Below are 18,169 nucleotides of genomic sequence, written 5' to 3'. Positions count from 1 at the left end.
CAAAACATGTTACAAGATTCTGCACATATGAATCTTATCCAAGAGTTACTTTCAACATGCATTCCTATGCTTCTTATTCCATCATCTAGCTATATGTCTCATAATGAGCCTGCAACCTGACCCATTGCATTCCTTCATCCCTTCAAAAGTATTGTTTCCATACTACATGGAATGTATACTAACCTTGTCATAATGCTTCTCCCAAGAACCTCCACAAATGATGGTTCTTACAAGATCATGATGATCCACCTTAGCAAGATGACTACCTCTAACATAATGTTAGATAATGCTTGGATGAACAATATGCAAAATGGTCCATCTATTTATTCTTAAAGACTAGATGATTGTTACTATCACATGCTTTTATCTATGACGTCATCATGATTTTTCTATAGTAAACAACAATGCATACTATCCTAAAGGAAAGACCAATTTTACAAAGAACTTGACAAACAAGATGCCTTATTTAATAGTAAAGATCTTTCACGTCTTCTTTCTTTAGCTTATTCTCAGGTTCTTTCATTTCCTCAGCTACGTGAGCCTCACTTCTTTCCTTTATTTTGTTGTTTTGTTGGTTTGGACAATCCCTCTTAATGTGTCCATACTCATTGCATTTAAAACATTGAACCTTGGACATATCTTTCTTCTTGGACTTTCCAAACTTTCCCTTCTTTAACTTCTTGACCCTGGTTATAAAGGCTTGATACTTTGCATCTTATCCAATGTCATCCTTTGCCTTGATCCTAGTTTCTTCTTAAATGCATTGAGCCCACTACTCATCAAAAGGAGTTGAGTCTTTCTTGGAGTAGATGCTTGTTGCAAAGCTGCTCCATTCCGGTGGCAATGCGTTCAATACAAAGATGGTCATTTCCAAATAAGAAATTGTCTCTCCAACCCCCTGCAAGTGATTTCTTAATTGAGAGATGTTCATTAGAAATGATGCCATATCCTCATCCTTTGATTTCTTCATTCTATAAAACTTATTCCTTAGAGACATCTTTTGTCCCAATGTACTTACATAGTACAAATTCAACAACTTGTCGTACATAGCCTTGGAAGTCTTCAGATTGGCAACAAATGGAACAAGATGATCCTTAATGGATTCAACAATGATCCTTTGTGCCCTAACTTCTCCTTTCTTGTACTTTGCTAGTTCTTAAGTCTTGTCTTTGTTAGGTTTCGTAATTTCACTTGTAACATATTCCATTACTTCATATTCTGTAAGAGCCAAGTCAATCCTTTTCTTCCATGCTAGGAAATTTGATGAGCCAACAAGCTTGTTGCTTTCCTTGCAGAAAGAACCCATATGACTTTTAGATTCAAACATAAAGTAACAATATGATACTCGATGATCAAGAATCTTCCCTTTTGGATGATGTCTCAAATATCTTGAGGCTTCCAAGATCCTTAGAGAGACTTCAATAATGGCTTCCAAAAGTGATGATACCAAAATCCTTTGATGCTTCCTTTAGGGAGGTCTTGCAACGAGTCTTCAACTAGATCCTTTGTTCAAGAGAGAACAACAATCTTCTCGTAGTCTTCTTCTTCAAGCTTTCTTCTGATGAGACCCTTCTTCTAGATCAATAGGTCTTCCTTTTCCCCTTAGCAAACCCTTCTTGTGTCCACAAGATGATCCTTCTAGTTGCCTTCTTGTTCACCTTAGCTTTGAAACCATGTTGGAAAATGCAAAGTGGCAGCTATTAATTCCAATTTTCCTTAACCTTAATACTTGTTTGTGAACTTTATTATTATTCTTGTGTTTCTTTATTAGATATTCTTCATCAAACAAATATCAAGAGCAAAATAATAAAGATAGTGGACACATAAATTAGGCTCCAAGCCAGGGAAAAACCCCTCAAGGGGAAAACCCAAAAACTCTTCTCTTCTTATAAAATCTACTTCAAATGAGACAACAAAGACCCGAACCCTAGACCAAGTCCTCCTCCAAGTATCCAGTTAGCCCTTCCAATGTCACAACTCGATCCTGCATCAACCAACTTCTTGCTGCAACTTCGACCACAACTTCAACCCTGCAACTTTGACCTTCAACTTTGTCTAGCAACTTCGACCCACAACTATGACCTTGTCGCTGCTGCAAAAAGCTTATTTCAACTTCTTTAAGAGATCCTTCTTAGAGCAAAACAACTCCTCCTAAGATCAGTGAGGTCAAGATAGAGTATTCTTTCCTCCAACAACTAGATCTTGCACTTCGCTCTCCTCCAATTTGGACCTGCAGTTTCAACCTCTTTGTAGTTGCAGTAACCCTAGAACTTCGCACATGTGACAAAGATAGAGCCAAAAAACAAGATTTCTTCGTCTTCTTTTTCCTTCTAGACCTTCGCTCCACCTTCCTTATCTCTTCTAGCTGTAGATCGAATCTTCTCAAGAGAGATTGAACTTGTTGGTGAGTGAGGCACAAATGAGGTCAAATTGATCCTTTATATAGCCTTTCCAAGGGGTCAAATTCCCTCTTTTAGGCTGACTTGAAGCTTCCACAACCGACTGGTACTTTCGAGGTTTCTTCTTTTGTTTGTTACATAAGATACATATTGGAATGAATACAACAACAATCATGAAGACCGAAACTAGTTACATTTCCAACACAACTCCTCCTAACTCCGCCTAATTCCATGGAATCAATATCCTCCACCAGTTTTGATGTTGGATAAATATCCACACAATGGGCATCTTTTTCCGATCTTCTGTTCATCAACTAGTTGTGCCTTAGTCGAAGGTTGTACTGCACAAAGACAAGATCATTTAACCATTTTTGTTCCAAACCGTTTCTCTTCTTCATGTGTATCTGCAAAACACAAAGCAATTGTGCTCATAACCAAAAGCATTGAAAGTTTGGTTGAGGACTCTAACTGCAACTTTTGGAATTGAGGACATTGGCCGTTCAATGACTCCCACCAATGTGTTGCAAAGACAAAATATAGTTAGTTCATTGTACAACAATTTAGATTCTAAGTTTGGATAAAAAAGCAAGTACTTACAGTATGAATTATAAACAATTGAATTTGAAAAAAAATATATTAGAATTGCTTACCTAGTTGATTTACATCTCTTTCCATCTTTGCCAAGATTTTGCCAAAGGTACTTGACGCCTTAGTGAAAAGATAGATCTACTAATGTATTTCTAATTGGTCAGACTCCTTAGGGACCATGTACTCCAAGCAATCGTACAACCATCTCGACCTCCTTAGTTCGATCTTCTCTTGGCCAAACTTTATAATGATACTCAGGGTTCAAGAAATACCCGACTACATGTATTGCACGTTGGAGTTGATTGTTCCATTTGTTGTCAATGATCTCCCAAATTAGACCATATTTACCTACTTTATCTTTTGTAGACCATTTGTATCTGCTTCGTTGCCTTATCCATAGCCTCATAGATATAGCCCATGGCCAATTTTTCCCCATCTACCATCTATAACACCTTAACAAGGGGCTTACCAATTTTTGCAACCTCTGCAAACTTTTTCCAAAAAGAGTTGTCAAAAACATTCTTTTTGGTGTCTTTGCTATCTTCTCTATGAGCCCGCTGAGATGAATTCCATTCATAAGAAGAAAACATTTGCTGCAAATTTTGTTGCTGAGAATTGAGAGATTGCAACATAAGGAAGTGAGCAACAAATCTCGTATTGGCACGCCTAACAAGCTCCTTGCCCCCAATGTTTTTCTTCATTAGGATCAATACACGAGTTGTAGTAGATATATTTTGAGATACACTTGGCATGCTCTATGGTGTTATTTACCCACTCCACTTTGCCCATGTCCTCAAGCATGAGGTCTATGCAATGTACAAACATGGGGTCCAAAATATTGTCCTATTTTTGGACTCTAGCATCTTTCTAGCAAGAACATAGTTTGAGGCATTATCTGTGATGACCTGCACAACATTCTTCTTCCCCATTGTCCTAATCATCTCATCCAAAAGCTCAAATAGAATGTTTGCATCCTTCATCCTATAAGATGCATCCAATGATTTAAAAAACATGGTTCCTTGAGGGCAAGAAACAAGGAAATAAATGATAGTGCAATTCTTTCCATCAATGGATTTGACATGATGGAACAACTTGATTTGGCCCATGACTCTCTATACTCAATCATTTTTTTCAATGGCAAAAAAATCTCTTTTTGCAATAGAATTCCTCTCAAGTCATGCATGCTAGGGGCTTTGAAGCCCTTTCCTGCAAATATAATAGAGTCCCAAATAGCTTGGTAATAAGGTGAGTAGGCAACATTAAAGGGGATTTCTGCATCATACTGCAATCTAGCATGTATTGAAAAGCAATTTCTTTGCATTGCTTTTTCTAATGGTTATCCAAAGTGAGTTGAGATGGACTTGGTTGGGAGGAAGTAGCATTAGCAGAGGCAGTGGTGGGGGAAGTTGAGAAATAACTCTTGATGTTCATCCTCTTTTTATCTTTAGATTGTTGGCCTTGATTGTAAGACTTGAGAGCAGGAGAAATATAATGGAAGGGGTCATGGACATTAGTGGAAGGGATAGAAGAGGAGTCTTGAATCTCAAAATCTTCATGCCCACTGGCTCTCATTACTTGTACTAGTTCCTTCTTCCTCGCAATTTCTTCTTGGATAGCCCTATCCCTAGCCTTATGTTGAATTTTGTAGCTATGGTCGGTCTTCATGATTTATATTTTAGCCCTTGTAATTAATAAAGTTCTTCATGTCATTTTTGATTATTTAGCCCTTCAAAGAGTTATTATAAGACATGTTCTTCATGTTGGATTTAAAAGAGAAATTTTTGAATTTTGAAATTTGAATTTTTGGCTCCAATTGAGTCAAGTCGGCCCAGTGAAGAGACACACCCATTCTAGGCAGGCTGATCACTACATAAAGCCATTTGACCTTCTCCGCAAAGGCAACATTCGACCACACACAAGAAAGAGTTTTTGGGCATCCAAGTGAAGGACAAGAAGGACAAGGAAGGACGAAAAGAAGGATGGAGATCATCTTTCTCCCTCTCGAGCTCACATCTCTCTCTCCTAGCTCGCACATGTGTTTCTGGGGGAAGACCGAATTTTAGAGTAGACTGGAAGGCCGAATTTTTGAGTTTCTAGGCATATTTTGGAGGCTGAATTTTGGCCTAGGGCAAATCAGATTAGGCCAAGTTGCAGGGCAATATCTGAGGCTTGACTTGAGTGCTTGAATCTAGGTTTGACCATAAGCTTTGTTGGCTAGTTTGACCTCATAGTTGACTAGCAACATTAGATGTATCTCTTGTTGAATTGCAAAATTTCTCTAAAAAATAGTTTGTTGGGTTTTTCCCTTAAATGGGTTTTCCTAGGGTAAATCTTGTGTTTTCCTTGTGCATTGTGATCTCTATTACCCCTCTAGATCTATGGTTGAATTTATGAAGTGTAATTTCTTAATGATAAACTGAAATTGTTAAAAGATCTATATCATTATAAATATTTATTAGTATTTCAGAACCGTTGTGCTTGTATCTATTGCACTTGAAAACTCAACATGTTATTAGAGCTTTGGCGACGTAAAGAACGTTGGGATCACTCTTGAAGAAGCTTTGGTAAGAAATCACTCTTGAGGTAAAACCCTATATTTACAATTTGTTTGCTTGTTCGTGACTATGGGTTCCCATATGAAGGTAGAAAACAAATTAGGAGTACAAACTTTAGGGCTTGGACAACAAGGGTCGATCTTCTTCTTGCAAAGGAAGATCTCTTACATATTGTTAAAGGCAAGATCACTGAACTGGAAAAGGATGAAGAGAAATTAAAATTTGAGAAAGAATGATATTACAACTAGAAGTATCATTGTAGTTTCTATCAGAGATCATTTGATTTCATAGAAAATGTATGATGCTCTAATTGGTTTGTACACTATCAACAATATTGTTCAAGCAATGAGTTTGAAGAATGAGATTTGTGATGTTAGAATGGCAAGGAATGATACTATAGCTTCATACTTCATGAGGATTTCTGAATTGAGAGATCAACTTCAAGCAATTGATGAAATCATTCTTGAAAAGGAATTAGTGACTACAACACTTAATGGTTTACCTAAATCATGGGACTCATTTGCAGCAGGAATATGTGCTAGAAAAGATGCTTGAAGGTTTGATGAATTATGGACCAATTGTAATCAAGAAGAATCAAGGCTCATATCAAGAGGGAAGATTCAAAGATCTGATGAAGGTGATTGTAGTGCCCCGCTCTACTTGACTGACCTTGATATGACATTAACATTGATTTAGCCTTAAGGATCACACATTATTCTTTGAGGACCTCAAGTTGATGACCCAGACGCTTGAATCTACTAGTAGTGGATGTGATGGATGTGTTTATTTCCAATTGATGTTATGATGATGATAGCTTTGATGGATATGTATGTTTTCTATTGATGATGATAATTTTGATCGATATGTATGTTTTCTATTGATGTTATGATGTGGCAACTTTCATGGATGTGCGTTTTCTATTTATGTGATGATCATGATAACATTGATGGATATATATGTTTTCTATTGATGTTATTATCATGACAACTTTGATGAATGTGTTCCTTATGTTGGCTACTTATATTGCTTCCGGTTCATGATGAACAACAATGTGGATGACTATGTCATGTTGATGATGTTATTATGACAATGACTAACATTATGAAAATTTGTTACTGATGATTCTTGAGTATGACAGGTAACCACCACATGCACTCGCATGGATGAGTCGACGACATTTGGTTTCATGGAAATGAATATTTTGTATTCAACTTGAATCTTGCTATGAATTCTAATGACATGTTAGTGGCTGTAGACACAAGTTTGTTGCTTGGCCAAATGACTCACACATGGGTGATGATGGATGGAACTGCATGGGAGGGGTGGGACAATGTCCCTGATTTCACTCGCTAACACTCCCGCAGTGACTTGGGTTGGAAGGGTTGGAACACCTTCGCCTTGAAGATCCCGATGCAATTGGTGCAGGTCCCAAATTGGGTCGCTCACGAGGATTTTACAGGGGGGCGAACATCAAGGAGGATTCCTTAATCCCCAACACCATTAGTCTCACTATAGCGGGCAACATGAGAGATGATAGCAATCTCTGTCATTGCACCTAGATTTTCCCTTTGTAGACACTTGATGCTTGAAAGGCAAGCGATGTGGCACCCTTGGAACTTCAAAGGAAGTTCTTGATGGGCACGACCGACTTGGTACCCTTGACATCAAGAAGAAACTGTAGGTGTGGCACTCTTGGAACTTCAAAAGGAAGTTCTTGAAGGGCACAATCCACTTGGCACCCTTGGCATAAAATTAAGAAACTACTAAATATAATCAAGATATGAAAATCTTACTAATTCCAACATAAAAATATCCATCTAAGAGGCAAATTGAGTTAATTTAGGAGGTAGTTAAGGGACCAAATTTGATACTTATGAATTGACTTCAGTAATGAACACAAATTAAGGAGTAGAAAAGGGGGATCAAGAGACAACTAGGAGAAGAAGTAGGGAGTCTCTTGCTGGGGGAAGGAAAAATATTATTTTTTGAATTTAAATTTAAGTAAATAATTTTGGAGAGCCTTGGTGAGAGGGTGACACGTGTTAGAAAATCAGAAAGGTAGAAAGATTTTCTTATATTTGATAATTACTTGTGATGTTCTTGACTTATTAAGTTTTCTTTATATCTTCTTTCTTTAGTTCATCAAGTAATTACCAAAGCGAAAGCACATAAAACAATGAACACCAGATATAAGCACTATGCCAGGGCAAAACCCCCCCTCGAGGGGAAAACCCAGTCAAAATTCTCTTCCTTTCAATAATATTCTTTGAGACTCTCCACCCTAGACAAAGACCAAACCTTCTCTCCACACCCAAATCAGCCTCCCAGATCTTCGACTTCTCTTCCAACAACTTCGACTATGTAGCAACTTTCGGCATCAACGAAACTTGGAAGACTTTGATCTCCCAAACTAGGGCACAAAACAAAGAGAGAGAGGCACCAAAATTTCGTTTTTCTTCTTCTCCTTAGACTCCACCCAACTCACATTTCCTTTGGCTTCCTTAGACCCACTTTGCACTTCTCCGTGTGGAAATTTCTGAATCTACACATCAAGAATCCTACTGCAATCACTGGTTTATCATCTCCTACTTGTTTTTACATTCAACAAGTTATTTAATTTTTAAACAATGATGAAAACACTATTGCAGACTACACATACATACAAATCATGAATTAAAAATAGAATGAGACGAATACACAAGGGACATCGTTCTTTTTGGACAAATGTCCCCGAAAAAACCTAATGCGTGAAAACTGGGGCAACAATTTTGAGGGTTTTCTATTAATAAGCCGTAGTTCTTAATACAACTTTGGATGCCCTCTCAACAATCTAGTTACAGAGATAAAACTATACTAGCAGAAACCTAAGTGAGATTACCTCACTTCACCCGACAAAATCTCTTCGTTCCGGCAATTGGACTGGTTGTCCCCAGCTATAACTGCGCTGCCCCTTTGCAGTCGCTGTGTGGGCCAGCGTGGAGCACACTAGGACACTACGTTAGCACTGCGCTGCCTCCTCTACCTCCTGGAGCTCTGACGTCAGCCTTCTCAGTTGATCCTGCTGCTCCTCGGCTGAATTTGGATTTCTGTTGGAGGGTGGCTCTACCCCAGCGCTGGAAATGTGTGGGCCCTTCTTGGCCCAGCGTCAGTCTCCCTAGTTTTGCATTGCCTCCTCTGGTGTCTCTTTGCCTCTCTCTACTGTGTATTCGAGGTCCTGGAGAAGATCCTCCAACCTCAACTATCCCTGCCCCTTTGCTGCAACAGATCACTTGTTCGATTTTCTCATCAAACCTCGCCCCAGAAAAATCGAATTGACTGATCTCTCAAGTGTATCTCCAACTGACCCTCAAGCCTCCTCTTATACTTTTCTTGTTGATGAATCAACGGTCGAGATTAAGTCCCTAATCAACGACTAAGATTAAAACAGACTTGATCCTCGTCACTTGGAAGTTTCTCACCCATATTCTTATTAATACCCATTAATATTTTTATTTTCCTAAATTTAGACTTAGGAACCCATTAAAAATATTAAATATTTTAATAACTCTTCATCCGGGTGGAATTTCTCCAAACAATTTCTGGGTTTTGGAGATCTCATGTATTCTAGCCCCTCCACAAAATTTCGGAGCTAGAGCACATCCGATGCTACCCAAAATCAACACTCCGGATTCCTTAGAGATATTGAACTTACTTGAGATGAGATGCTCCAAATGAATTGAACTTGCTTCTATTTATAGGTTTCAAGGGAGGTCGAATTGATGTCCTTAGGCCGACTTGATTTCTTCTAGGCCAACTTGGTGTGGAGGATACATACATTATATTTGACTCAATACTAAACCTTTTTACATGATTCAAAAGCCCAAGAAGGGTCTCTTTAAAAGTATAATGACTCTATTTACTCAGAATAAATCTTAGAAGTCCTCAATGGGGACTTTGACCTAAAACATGATGACCCAAGCATCAAACCCATGCTTTAATAAGTCATAATGATAATAATAAAAATTCTTTTCTTTATTCCTTTGACAAGTACATTTCATGATGACTCAAATACATTAAATGAAGACCGAACCTAGTTACATTTTTTAACACTCCCTTTTAATTAGGGAGGTATTCATCATTACAAGTACAAGGAAGATCTCAACTATATGAATCATGAAGATCTCAACTATAGGCACTGCAATACCATGGACTAGATTCTTGACCAACGCAATCTATCCATTGGTCTTTCAACAGTTTAGGCACCGCAATGCCATGGATTAGATCCCTGACCAGGGCAGTCTATCCATTGGTCTCTCAACAGTTTAAGCACCGCAATGCCATGGACTAGATTCCTCACCAAGACAATCTATCCAGGTGGGTCTAAGATGGACTCAAGCTTTCAACGTCTCTAGGTACCATCAGGCTTACTTGCTAACCATCAACCTTGAAATCTAGGTGTGTGTCAGAGCTCAATGACCAATGCCACCTTTCCAACTTCGGGACCTAAACATCAACACAAAGTGCCGACCAGATGTCCTCCCAGACAATGCTTCACTCACAAACCCTCAACACTCCTTGATCCAACAAACCAAGGATAACCAATCTCTCCCAATCAAACTGATTGATAACCAACATGCTATCAAAATTCTTTGAGATATTTACTTGTACAAACAAACAAACCCCAATCAATAATATACTTTCACATGTACATAATCAAATACAAACCTTCGGGGTTACTTCTCAACACAATAGGACTATCAACTGAATCTTTGACAAAAAATTCCTTAATCATACACATTTTCCTTTGTTACTTCACATGTAGCAACATATCCTTCATTCTCTAGTCAAAACTATGCTATGCCCTCCCTCTCAACTAGGGAGCTTTCCTTTATCCAAGCTCCCTCTTAATCTAGGGAGATCAACTTCTTTACTTCGACATCAAAGAATCTTTTGTGGCTTCCAACCATTTTATTAGAGTTGTCATCATCCACATCATGCTTATCAATGAACATCTTCACCATTTTGAAGATTGTGTACCTGCACAACTTAGATAGCAAGTACAACCAAATCTATATAAGCATGAAGTTAGCCATATCAGAATTACGGAAGCATTTCAACCTTATATATTAGATACCAAAACAAACAAGAGACACATACTCTTTCAACATCTTACTAGGGACTTAGTCATAAACCCTAGACCTATTTCATAACAACTTTCATTACATCTAGGGTTTCAATGTTTCTTGCAAAGGTATGGCATACCTTTCCTCATAGCAAACCCTAGAAACAATTCAAACGAATATAGATCATCAAAGCATATAACAACTTTCAGAATTCATATGTTAGACTCCTTATTCGGGTTTCACACAAATCCTAGATTTCATACATGAGAATTAATCAAACAAAACCAATCACAACTTAGTCATCAACCACAACTTAGTCATCAACATAACCAACTTCCACTAGGGTTAGTTGAAAACCCTAAATTTTTCAATCAAGCATCAATCACAACCAAAACTCAGATTTCAACCATATTACTCAAATCTCAAATTATCACATTGTCATCATACATTAGAGATTTTCACTTCTACTAAGATTTAACTTCAAAACACTGACACTGACGCAACATCTCTCCCATCGGCTGCTGGTAGTCCTAACACCAGGATTTCACAAGGGGGTCACACCACCTGCACTGGGGATTCCACTTAACCAGCCCGCCCAAATTAGCACTACTTCCCAGAGGTAGACCTTGAGCAAAAGGGTCGACGCAAGGAGGTCCCCCGATGTTGTCTCCCCAAAGCCTTGTATTAATTCTTAAAATGCCAACCATAAAACTTCAGCGAATGTTATTAATTCTTAATATGCCAACCATACAATATTTGACAATATTTTTGTATAAATATTCAAATGTCTCAGGATTTTATGTTAGTTTCTAGAAAATTAGGGTGATTTTAAGAGTAAAATACCTTTATCCTATAGAATTTGGGCAAATAATTTCAGAGAAAGAGGAAAATTGGCAAATTTGTTTTGGAAAAAAAATGGAAAATTAGCCCACTTGCAAGAGTTAACCCCTAAAATTTTCCCTCATTTGGTGTCTTGTTTTTTACTGTAGATCCATTTTTGAATGAAGGTTATATATGAACTGTGCATGTAAGAGGTACAGTATGCATAAGACAAATGGTTTAAATATGTTTTTCTTCAGGTGGTAACTTTGCTTGAGCAAGAAGCTGCTGAAAGTTCTGAGCCTACTGGAGAAAGGACAACCATAGACACAAAATTACTGTATCAAGATGAACAGCCTGAGCAGATGAGTGAGCAGAATCAAAGCAGAAGACAAGAAGGTGCAGCTGTTCAGATCCCTGGAGTTGAAAATTGCAATCAGTCTGTGTTTTTAAGAAATCTGGTATGTATTGTGATTTGCATGGTTTTGAAGTATGATTGTAACTCTTAATCTAAACATTAAAAAGAAATAAGCTTATGTGATTTAGTGTTTAGTTGTCTGCTCCTTAATCTTAACAATGTGTATCTCTTGCAGATGGGTGATGACAGTGGGAGAGTTGAAGACAGAGATACTGTCAACTTGAATGATACAACCAAAGATGCAATTAGGTCTCCATGTGAAGAAACTCAAATTCCATTGGAAGAGGGGGATAATATTGTAAGCCAATGTCTACAAAATAAGCAGTGTGACCTTCCTTCATCAGGTACAGATGATAGTCTTTGCAGAACCTGTGGTATTGATGAGTGCGCTGATTGTCTTCTAATATGTGATGCCTGTGATGGAGCATATCATACATATTGCCTTTCACCTCCAATTGAAGAAATTCCAAGTGGAAGCTGGTACTGTGCTCCTTGTTTTGCAACTGGAAAGGAATCGCCAGAGGTTGACTCATCCCATCGAAGAGAGAAAAATGTGCAAGGCACAGAAAACATTGTCTATCACTGTGTTGTTTGTGAGCGGCTAAGCAAGATGCAAAATGGTGAACTTTACAAACAAGCAGAATCTGGAATTGGTAGGAAACTGGAGGGACCAAATTCTCAAAGGGAAGAGGTAGACGTGACGGCAATGCATGGTGGGGAGCAAGAGTTGGAACTGTCTAATGATGAATTGGCTGATTGCAAATTATGCAAAATCTGTTCTGTAGGTAACAAAGACAACGATCTTCTTGTGGAATGCAGTAACATCGATTGTTTTTCTAAGTTTTACCACTTGAGCTGTTTGAAACCACCATTGGAAGCTTGTCCTCCACCTGGATGGTATTGTCCCTCGTGCCTTTGTAGAGCTTGTCTCAAAGATGAGAACGACGACAGTGTTATCCTTTGTGATGGTTGTGATGAAGGTTATCATATATATTGTCTAAAACCTCCTTTGGCTGAAATACCAGAAAGTAAGTGGTATTGTTCATCTTGTCAGCAGAAACAGAGAAGGAAGAGAAGGAGGAAAGGCCTGGAAGCGCAAACCGGTATCTCGACCCGATCAGTGCAACCACAGAAGGCATTTGAGGTAGTAAATGTGTCTTCTTCAGATGATCTGAGACTGTCACCAGATTCTTCTGGGATAAATATTGATGGCTATGTGATGCAGGGCTCTACTTGTGTCCTTTCCAAGGAACCATCTTCGACAGTGACACAAAATGTGACCAGTACCCTTTCCAACAGAAGTCTTTCTGGTGGGGCAACTGAGCTACCGAAAGGCTCAAAACCAAAGACAGGCAAAAAAATGAAGAAGATTTTCTGAGAAATTAGGGGATGAAAGTATTGAGGACATGCTTGAGCCGAAAAATTTGTACAAATAGTAATGTTTATCAACTCCAAATCCATCAATCGATTTTGATTTTCATCAATGATATTTCAAATTCATTATTTATAAAATCATTAAAAAATTGTGTTTGGTGGTGGTATTTAAATTTCACCAGCTCAAAAAAAAAAAAATGCAGTGCTGTCATTAGTAATTTTTGTTTAGTTGATATGAGATGCGTTTATTGACATTAAAAGCTGGTTGAATGGTCGGTATATGATAGATTTAGTACTGCTCCATTTAAATGCATTGACAAGTTTATGAAATGCTATGAAGACTTACTGTGCTAGTTGTTTCCTTGATGCAGCTATACCACATGCGTATGATTGTAAATGAGATCCTATATTGTGATGCCGACGCTTATCTAACTTATTTCAGCCTTTTACAAGCATTTATAAATTCAGTTTAATTATATTGTAATACAGGTGTAATATGCAGACTGCCAAGCATATGTACATGGCAGTACTTCAATCCAACAATGTTCATGATGATCGCTGATGATCATGGCACCAAAACTACCATGGTAATAAATAATTGTATCATAAGACACATGGTGTCGCTAGAGAAGTAGATCCAACTAGCATGACCAATATTTCAAACGAAGAGAATCGTAAACGAAAAGATATTATGTCAGCGGAAAAAAGGCTGCTGCCTGTAATTACGAGGACACTTATCCAGGATTTGCTAATGCGTACCAGTCTTCCATTCTAGCTGTCTTAATGCTGAAATAAATGATTCCATAGCTTTAACAATATTTCAGAAACGCATGCTACTCATGTCACTTCATCGATGCCAACAATGGTGATGTTCATATCTTTGTTCATTTTTTTGCCATGTCTTGCAATTCTCTGCTGATTGGGCCAGTTGCTGCCCACTATAATTAGTCTTTATTTTAATGACCATAAGTATTTGCACTGATCCGGGGATAATGTATGCGCTTGTTGGTAATCGATCTCAATTAACTCGAAGTCTTGTTCCAAGAATATGGATGCTGGATTTTTCGTGGTTCTAATGCTACTTTCTTGCCTTATTGATTTCTCTTGGTAGTCTTGTCTATGAAGCTTGTCTTGGCATTTGAAGCCTGTTATGAATGTATGCATGGATTGGTTAGTTCGACTTTCATATTTTTTTATCTGCAGGGGATTCTTATCCCGAATTACAATGGAGAGGATTTGAGGCAAGGATTGATGAGGATTAAAAAAAATTAATTGGACGGTTCCCTGTTATTTGGATATCATGAAACATTTCTATTATTAGAAGTCTGAACGTTTAAGTGTAGTGGACGACACGTATATTTGAGGTCCAACAACAGTAGACCTGCTCGTTTTTCGCGTTTGCCCTTGTCTAATGCAATGGGAAAAGCTTGATTTTAGTTGTCGCACCATTGGATGAGACATTATTTATTTAATTATTTGGTCAGACCAGGGCCTTACTCCAATTCTGCATTTTCTGTATAGCTCCTCTCTAACTTGTGGTTGTCATCTATGTGATGTCCATAAGATGTAGGTAAGTTCCTACTATATCACAAGATATGGTCATGCTGTTTCACATTACTACTGTCCTATCTCATTTTGTCATAATACTTTCTTACCAGGAATAATTTTGGATTGATTGAATTGTATATATCAGATATTAACATAGCACCATCCAGCTACAGCAGGGGTATTCGAGGTGTTAATTCATTTTTGCACTAAAAGTTGCAATTCGAGTAAAGAATGCCCAACTGGATTCCGATGTTGACAAATTGGAAAAGGTTAAAAATGTAGAATGATTTGCTGTTTTTTTTTCATATAACTTCATGCACTATTTGGAAATGCAAAATTACGGCCTTAACTGAAAAGAATATCAAAAGCATTCTTATGTACTGCACTTATAAAACACATTACAAAATTTAAAACCAAATGGCAACTTGGTAAATGCATTCTCATGTACTGCACTTATAAAACACATTACAAAATTTAAAACCAAATGACATGGCAACTTGGTAATCTAATGTGAGTGCATGTCTATTAGCAACATTTTATAGCTGTAAAAATGCAATGTACACACATGCAAGCTATTTGTTCATTATAAATTAGTTTTAGTTTGACAAAATTAGATAAAACAAAAACTATTTAAAAGATTTTAAGATAGAATACACCAGCCTAGATCCATCTTAAATTCGTAAGTGCAAAGAGGGAACATACATTCCATAATGGATTTCTTGAGGTTTTAAGTAGACTTTATCATAACAAATACCATGGTCTTGTAAACCACTACTAGTAAACTCATAAAATGACTAACTAAAGCTTATTTTAATAATAATAATTTTTTAATTTTATTTTAATTTTAAATATTTGACTAGTTGACATAACATAACATTACATTGCATAACACATTACATACAACATTGCTGCCATACTAGGCTGTAGAGCGTCTCTCGGTGCAATGACCTTGGATTAAAGGTCCATTTTATGTTCTCTATTAGGAAAAAAAGACGCATAGGTTGAGCAGGGTCTAACAATTGTGAGGTAAGTGGGGTTGGGTCTCAATCTTGGATGAATACAAAAGTATTTCTGAAGTTGTTTGCAAAAGTGCCTTTATATGCATCCCATGTGATGTCATTGTTAAAGAGACACACACAATGCCATGTTTAAAATATTGATTACAAAAACTTATTTTTATGTTTTGAATAAAGTAATTTTTTTTTACCAAAGTCACATCCACTTCATAATAAGTGTTTCCATGTTTAAAATATTGATTACAATTTTTTTTTTTTACATTTTGAATAAAGTTTTTTTTTTTTTTTGTAAGTTACATCCACCTCATAACAAGTGTTGATCAATCACTTGTATTTAACTATTGACTATTGATCTAGGGTTTTTGGAACTTCATTGCTAATGGGGCACCATTTTGAATGCATTACATTTTGACAAAATATGGAAGTAAAAATTTGGGAGTATAAAAAAACTACATGTAAATCCTTGATACCCCTAAGTTAAGGTGCATAGGCATCAAGTCTTCTCCGATATGCTCTCCAATATGCTTAGCTTTGTATTACAAGCACGTTTTGAAATTATCTCTCTTTTTTTTGTTTAATATTTTTTTTTGTTATAACTTTTTGCATTATTCAATTGAGGACCTAACCATTTGTTTTTAGAAAGATTTAAAGAATTAGTCATTACAACGTTTTAAGCACATGACCTAAATCAAGATACACTATAGTTTAATCTTCACGGTTGAAGAATTCTTTCCCAATGTTGTCTTTCCAACCCTATTCAATTGCACAATCCCACAACATAAACTGTCTTGATTTTTTACAACTACATCAAAATAATGTCTTTTCAAAATCTACTTGATCTTGCACACTTATTGAATATGCAGCTACATTTAATAGTTTTTTTCACCATTTTTAAAAACACATTACATGACATTAGTTATTCACAACCAAACAGACATATGTTATATCAAGCTTCATATATCACTGAAATTAAAGTATATATGTGCATGAGTAAACTTAATGATCTAAAGTATTACATGCCTCAACTACATGCCTCAACTTCGATACTCATGCTCATATTGCTTGAAGATGAATTTGCAAGGTTCAAGCATATCATACTCTAGTTTTGCTTGAGAAGTTACAAAGATTTGACATTTTAAAATACAAATAGTAGCAAAACCTTAACTTATGCATGAGTGTGCTCATTTGGACAACATTTTGATTGTGCATATTGGTTTTCATTCATAAGTATGGTATATTTTCAGGGGATGTAATATGTTTTTAGCAAGAACTTAAGTTTTTTAAATATATGTTTCAAAGTAATTTACTAAATCTTGTGGCATGTGTTTATTAAGGGAAAAAGTGTAAAGACATTTGAAAAGAATTTTGACCATTTCAAAAGAGTGATGGTGTCCAAGGAAACATTGTTTCAATAGTTGGATGCGGGAAAGCATAGAGTTATAAAAAATGAGTAGTTTGGATAAAACTAGTTGTTGTTGCCATTATTTATATACTTATTTTGGCTAAAGTTGGCGAAATGATCATAACTCAATGCTAATCGATAGTGAAGACAACCATCGTTGGTTTCTCGCATTATTTTTTTGATTTTAGGTCAGAAGGATTTTTCTAAACATAGGGTGTTTTGTAAGCAGATGTGCATTTTGAAGTGCCATTTTTTCTGTTTTAACTTGAAATATTATATTGTAAAAATATCAAGAATTTTTGTTAAGGGAATTTTATGTTAGTGATTTATTGTGAATAATTAATTATTATGAATAGAAAGCGGTTGAGGGATTATGTACTAGTAGAATGCTTAACCTTGATGGCAAGAACTACAATTTGAAAATTTAAAGTCAAAGATATTATCAAGGGTGATGAGCAACTGTTAAATCACTAATCTTTGTCAATTCTTTAAACAAAACTCTTTAGTCTTTTTGAGTGACCTCTTTTTTCAAAGACCATTATCATTTAATGCTTAACACTCATTTGTCGTATTGGCCACCGCACCCATTTAATCAGAGTTGCCCCACCCCAAACCCACATCCCCTCACCTTTGAAGTTTTCTTTCTTATATAAACATGCCATCAAATGTGTTAGTGCTGGGAGCTCACTTGGCCTTTCAATTCTATTATTCGCAACTATTTCCATAATTATACAACATCCACCATTGCTTATTTTGTCTTATGACCTTGGAACTACTGCATATGCAGTCCACTCTCTTCCATGAGTATGTTCTTCTTATTCATCTATTCAATGCCTTAATGCTTCCTACCTTTCATTGCTTCTACTTCTTTATTGCCTCCCTAACATGATTACCACCAATGGTCAATCCTAGAAAAATTCAATGATATATTACAAGCTCAGTATTTGT

General features: G+C 36.7%; 1 protein-coding gene across 9 annotated transcripts in view; it reads left to right on the top strand.

Moving 5' to 3' along the window:
* Window positions 1-14,216, top strand: part of LOC149220352 (uncharacterized) — a 101,929-nt gene extending 87,713 nt beyond the window's left edge. For 2 of the 9 annotated variants that reach the window (XM_089384763.1, XM_089384762.1), the window contains 3 exons: window positions 11,724-11,924; window positions 12,057-13,316; window positions 13,627-14,211. In XM_089384763.1, coding sequence (XP_089240889.1) covers window positions 11,724-11,924; window positions 12,057-13,259 — 1,404 coding nt within the window. In that variant the 3' untranslated portion in view covers window positions 13,260-13,316; window positions 13,627-14,211. Of the gene's footprint in view, window positions 1-11,723; window positions 11,925-12,056; window positions 13,338-13,626 lie in introns of those variants that run through there. The other 7 variants (XM_089384760.1, XM_089384761.1, XM_089384764.1 and 4 more) reach the window with 7 other exon arrangements.
* Window positions 14,217-18,169: the final 3,953 nt, after the last annotated feature.

Source organism: Pinus tabuliformis, chromosome Q (assembly GCF_031772625.1).
Source record: "Pinus tabuliformis cultivar Carrire ecotype Pingquan chromosome Q, CPIR1, whole genome shotgun sequence".
NCBI classification, from domain to species: Eukaryota; Viridiplantae; Streptophyta; class Pinopsida; order Pinales; family Pinaceae; genus Pinus; species Pinus tabuliformis.
Note: the sequence above shows the minus strand (reverse complement) of the source record. Positions and strands in the feature narration are given on the sequence as shown.